Raw genomic sequence first — 6,070 nt, forward strand, 5'->3', positions numbered from 1 at the left:
TACCCACATAACACCTCGGTGACTCCGAAGGGGGGTTTGTTGGGTTTTTGTAGTCCACCTTGTGTTTGCCCTTTATGTTCGTAGTTTGTGTGTATGCATTCCTCCTAAATAACCCGCTTAAGCCTTTAGCTAAGCAATGATGTCAGAACCTTTTAGGTAGAATCTCCTATGATTTAGGCACAGTGGTGTCAGCACCTTTTATGTAGAATCTCCTCTGATTAAGGCCTTTAATTCAGTTGAAGAGAAGGCTCATCCAAGCCTATAAAAGGCCCTTGTAATTTCATTTCCATTAATTCAAAGAAATACTCATGCCAATCATTATTGCCAATGTACATCCCTTACACATTAGTAGGTCCTAGCCCGCCTCTGAGTAAGTATAAACCCAATGAGTGTGAGTATCACCCATGGGACATAGTAGACCTCACAACCTTCTTGTTCTCAAAATTCCAAGGTCAAGAAGTTTCGATAATCTCTGAGCCTTAAGAGGCACCATATCCTAGGAAAGGATCAATGCACTTCCCTTACACATTAGTAGGTCCTAGCCCACCTCTGAGTAAGTATAAACCCAATGAGTGTGAGTATCTCCCATGGGACATAACAGAGCTCACAACCTTCTTATCCTCAAAAGCCCAAGGTCACTGGAGGTTCTGATAAGCTTTGAGCCTTCTTGTCCTTAGAAGTCCAAGTTTTGATAAGTTCTCTTTTACAAGGAAATTGAAAACTTTGGAGAGACTTATCCGATTGGATGAATGAGAACTTAAAGCCCACATAGAGCTAAACCTAAAAGTGAGGAGGAGGAGGAGCCATGCCCCATTGAGCATCTTCTTGCCATAACCAAAACTAGAGGATAACCAAAAGTGGTCCTGAATAAGTTGAGATATTATTTTGAAAGTGATAAAATGAACACTCATGCTACCTATCCTGTACAAGGGCCTTATGGTCCATCATCTTAGATGGTGGAACTGGTGTCAACATGATCACTAAGTATTATTGGGAGACTTGTGGGGAAGCCTACCACTCTCATAGGCAAAAGCCTTGTAGTGAAGCTTGCCAATGGGAATGCAACCAAACCCATAGGTGTCCTGCAAGATACAAAGATCATGACCTTTGGATTAAGATTCCACCACACATTCGTGGTGATGGATTTTTAGAGAAGAGGGTCATACATGATGATCCTTGGAAAGCCTTATACGAGAGAAGCAAGGTTGGTTCACGATTCAATTTGGGAAAACCAATCACATTTACATACACAAAGGCATCCACTCCTTGAAGATAAAATTGAAGACTAAGACTCATCCCATGGGTTGAGGCATCCAATCCTTGAAGGTAAACTTGAAGACACAGAAGACTCATCCCGTGGGTTGAGGCATTCTTACCCAATGAGTCTGATACTGCTGAACCACTTTGGTCAACATGTGTAAATGTTACAACAAGTTGTTGCATACTCAAATCCAATAACTTGTTGTTAGATAGTCAAGTCCTCAACCTCCTCTAGAAAGAAACTTTTGTATCTCCTTTAATTTGACATCTTTCTCTCCAAGCCTATTAACACCCTAACCTTCCAAGCCATTCTCTCTTGTGCCTAGTCTGTCACTTAACTAACTCTCACAACCCTCTTCTTCAAAGACCAAGCCTTTCCCCTCACCAACCACTCCCTTCTCTACAACCTTCTTCCCCACCCAAGACTTTTAACTCACCCTTATTCCCCACCTAATTGTTTTCAATCTCCTCTGTTGTGCTACTTGATTATGAAATCTAATTGTTTTGTAAAAGAGGAGACCTGCACATGGATGATGGTGGGTGCCTGAGCTACTCAATAATGGCTACTCCTCATAGTGGGGAGGCGATATGAACACAAGCTAGTCAATGCATGGACAATGCATGGACAAGACAATATGAGGGGGAGCATTGGTATCCAACATAAATAGCAAAGATGTTTCAATAATGCTATTCCATGTAAGGTTTGCTATAATTAATAGGCACTAAAATCATGTCACCACGTAGCATGCTTTCATCTATATGTGATTTACAAGTGCTTGCATGTAAATGCAAATGCAAGCGCTTGCATGTAAATGCATGCTTCATCTATATGTGATTTACAAGCGCTTGCATATAAATGCATGCTTTCATCTATATGTGATTTACAAGCGCTTTCATCTATATGTGATTTACAAGCGCTTTCATCTATATGTGATTTACAAGCACTTGCATGTAAATGTATATGTGATTCACAAGCACTTGCATGTAAATGTATATGTGATTCACAAGCGCTTGCATGTAAATGTATATGTGACTTACAAGCGCTTGCATGTAAATGCATCATTTTTTGTAAATGTGCATGCTTGCAAATCAACTTAAAACTCTAGATTCTTATACTAGTTAATACATCACTTATACTTAAAGATCAACTTAAATCTCGAGATTCTTATGCTTAAAGGCTCAATAAGCAAATATTGAAAAAGAACAAGGTCTTGTTTGAGTGTTTGGAAGAACAAAATTTAAAGTGTTCATCAACCAATGTCTATGAATGTTGCCAGCTTGGCCCATAATATAATTTTAGGGTTGAGTGTTTGAATTCTAGACTATTCTGATTACATCAGAATTCTATTGGATTGATAAAACATGGATTTCTGAGTGAAATCCTCATCACTAAAAGCAATATCACCATAACTTGGGGAAATAGGCCTCAGTTAACTCGATAGGAATGTAGAATGGGCATGTTATCATACATACTCAACAATCAAGATCAAGCCATGAGAACTTGATGTGTGATTAGTACAATTAGGCAAGTTAGGGACTTGGTCACACACCAAGTTGCAAGCCCATGTGAAGGCTTGCAATTTCCTAGAAAAACAATTATGGCTGGGCTTCTTAAGCAAGATTCTTGTGAAAGTGCTCTAGGCTTGCAAGGGACGACTCTATTTTCTAAAAAAACAATTAGGGCCGGCTAAGATAGGTCGCTTGGGCTTCTTAAGCAAGATTCTTGTGAATTCTCGTATAAATAGAGCTCTATAATTGGCTTAGCAAGGCCATTCTGTTACACACACAAAAGCAATCCAAGGCCTCCTCCTATTTTAGAGGCTTGCCTTGCATGTCTTCACATGCAGAGACGTGTTCACAGCTGCACTTGAATCCTAAGCCTGCAGAGGTTTGTCCCTTTTTGCAAGCTTGCTTTTGAGCTTCTTTGGGAGCGCCCGCCATACCCAAAACACAAGATTCTACCTTTTGGTGAGCTTGCCAGTACAATTGAATCCAGGTTGTGAATGCTTTAATCAAACCATCTTGCGTTAAATCATGATATGCTGATGGTTTTGTGTTGCGATAATCCTAACGTTAATCTAGCTTTGTAGATAGGTTTAATCAAAGGTGGTACTCTACTGTGCATACCATATATAGCGTTTCAGTGTTTTAATGCGTTAATTAAGCCTTAATTACTTCTCGTGCTTTTCTGTGCAAGCTTAAGAGGGACCTACAGTACGATCATATCCTGCACTTATTTTCTTTTCTACAAGATCTTGAGGGATCTGTTATGGGGTTGTTTAGGGATTTTTTTTCCTTAATGTAAGAATAGAAGGCAATTAGGTATCGATTTTGCTTTGATTACAAGTGCATATTATTGAATTGTGGCAGTGCAGACTTCTGTGCAGATTATTGCACAGAAGTCTGGCAAATCCCAGCCATGTGGAATGTTGAAAGAGGGGTTTCTGTGCACACATCATACTTGAATTGTGGCCATAGACACATGAGGATTTGTTTTTCTTAATGTTAGATTTGAAGGCAATTAGATATCAGATTTTGCTTTGATTACAAGAGCATATGTTTGAATTGTGGCAATGCAGATGAGTATAGTGCCGCCCGGTACGCCGCAGAGCGCTCCTGCGAGGATGAGGCAAGCAAGGAGGGTGCAGCCTACAAGAGCACCTCGCAACTGGTTCTTTGTTCATCTCCTGGTTTGCTTCTTGGTCATCTTCGGTTTCAAGGTGTGCCTGCACACCTACCTCAACTCGAAAACCCTCGTCGGCGCTGCCTTCAACAGTGCCGCCGGTGCCAAAGCTATCATGGCCCCACTCATCAAGTCCCCCCTCCATGACCTTTCATGGCTGGAGGGCACCTTTGATAGCTTAAGGTACATGTAGAATGTCCTCTTGGATACCATGTATAATAGCTCTTATGTACTTAAGCTCTCATGTTAATCAGGATTCACTTACCTTAAGAGCCTCTTATTTGTTCAACATTGCTTTGGTGCAGTGATGATGACCACCTGATCCTCTCCGAGATCGAAACCCGGGCAGCATTGGACATCAAATTCTTTGCAATCCCTGAGACCATATATTCCCAAGACGAGTTCCGCAACCTCTACGATTATGTAGAGAAACAGATGAAGTCGGCCCAGGACGTCTTGACCACAAAACAATCCGAGGTTGTGTTGAAGCTCATCGAGAGCGGGGTGGCGCAAGGGAGCATGATGAAGAAGGAGATGGGTGACAAGGGCAGCTTGAAGAATTCAATGGTGATTGCACTTTTGAAGGAGAAGGATGGCAACCTCCACTTTGCAATGGCGGCGGTGAGCATGGAGCCTAGGTTGGGGTGGCGCCTCATCACAAAGAAGCAGAGGAACGCATGGAACGAGGTTCTCAACCGAGTGGCGGATGCAAGGCTAAAGCAGGAGATGAGTAAGCTCTTTAGTGCTGCTTATAATAGCAACAAAGAGGTAACGATAGAACTCCACCCATAGAGAGGTGGTTGTTGGGAATGCTCTCAAACCTCTCTTTTGATAATTTTAGGGGTATTTGAAAGATAGGCTAGGAGAATTTCTTTAATGCACTTTGATTAATTTTGGCTTATCCTAACTGTACTACTTAATTACAATACAAGCTTATAGATCTCTTATACATCTCTCTCTCTCTCTCTCTCTCTCTCTCTCTCTCTCTCTCTCTCTCTCTCTCGATCAAGGGTATCTGTTTTTATGGTTTGATGTGTATTAGAGTATCATGTATCTGTAATGCAAAGCTAGGGTGTCTGTTGTTTGTGTGGTTAGGGTCCCTGCAACGCCCTGTTATCCTAGGGTCCATGAAGCTAGGGTCTCATGCAGCTAGGGTTTTCTGTGTGTGCATGAAGCAAGAGTGTGTATTGTGTTTGTTTCCATGGAGCTAAGTGTTTTCTGTAGTTGACAATTAGCTGGGGGCTTTCTGAATCTTACGGAGTTGAGGCGTTTTGATGAATGATAAAGCTGGGGTTTCTGTGATGCCGGGGTTTCTCTGACGCTCGTGGAGTTAGGGTTTTGGTGATCATGCAGAGCGATGGCGGCCGGTTGAAGATGGGAGCTTATGGGGGAGGAGGCAGGCGCAGGTAGGGGTTCGCTGTTGGCGTAGGAAGCAGGTGGTCGTCCTCTGACGCTCATGGAGTTAGGGTTTTGGTGATCATGCAGAGCGGTGGTGGCCGGCAGTGGAGTTTGAAGATGAGAGCTTATGGGGGAGGAGGTAGGGGTTCGCTGTTGGTGTAGGAAGCAGGTGGTCAACAAGAGGCGTAATTAATACTATGGTTTAGAACAAAAGTATTAATTAGCTTCACTCAACCTCGTGTAACTAAAAAGAAAGGCTTGTGCTAAACCCGAGGGGGGTGCCTTCCACCATACGGGGGTTGGGGGGGTGTGTGAGTATTTCTAAAAATTTCCTGTACCTGCTAAAAAAAAAAGGCTTCGAAAAGCAAGATATTTCATCAACCCGAATTGCATCTCCTACTTAATTGATTACTACTCAATTGTCTTTAGCTAAGAAACACTAACATCACCTTGATGTTGCAAGGTAATACATAACCTTGATGTGTCATTGAAAGAGCATATGCAACAATGGGAGGAGTCGTGTATATTGCATCATCAAAAGGATATATGCAACAATAAAAGAATATATGCGACAATAAAAGGAATTTTCGTCAGTTTACGAAGAATTAGAAGGCTAGGGATTAGGTGCCATTGTTCGAACATTCTCACTCGACTAGAGCTTTGTAACTTGGTTTTATCATCTTCAGCAAATAAATTTAAATCTCTGTGTATTCATGATGAGCTTTGCAA

The 6,070-nt window shown here is 41.8% G+C and overlaps 1 protein-coding gene across 1 annotated transcript; it reads left to right on the forward strand.

Moving 5' to 3' along the window:
- Window positions 1–3,868: 3,868 nt before the first annotated feature.
- On the forward strand, window positions 3,869–4,776 carry LOC147635439 (uncharacterized). The gene is made up of 2 exons (XM_086802190.1): window positions 3,869–4,126; window positions 4,249–4,776. The coding sequence occupies exons 1-2, from the start codon at window positions 3,885–3,887 to the stop codon at window positions 4,733–4,735; spliced, it is 729 nt and encodes a 242-aa protein (XP_086658316.1). The 5' UTR covers window positions 3,869–3,884; the 3' UTR covers window positions 4,736–4,776.
- Window positions 4,777–6,070: the final 1,294 nt, after the last annotated feature.

This window comes from Cibotium barometz, chromosome 9, assembly GCF_041138505.1.
Source record: "Cibotium barometz isolate CiBa-2024 chromosome 9, ASM4113850v1, whole genome shotgun sequence".
NCBI classification, from domain to species: domain Eukaryota; kingdom Viridiplantae; phylum Streptophyta; class Polypodiopsida; order Cyatheales; family Cibotiaceae; genus Cibotium; species Cibotium barometz.

Coding starts and splice junctions, on each gene's coding strand:
- LOC147635439 (XM_086802190.1), top strand. CDS start 3,885: ATGAGGCAAGCAAGGAGGGTGCAGCCTACAAGAGCACCTCGCAACTGG. Junction 4,127..4,248: donor GGCACCTTTGATAGCTTAAG/GTACATGTAGAA, acceptor GCTTTGGTGCAG/TGATGATGACCACCTGATCC.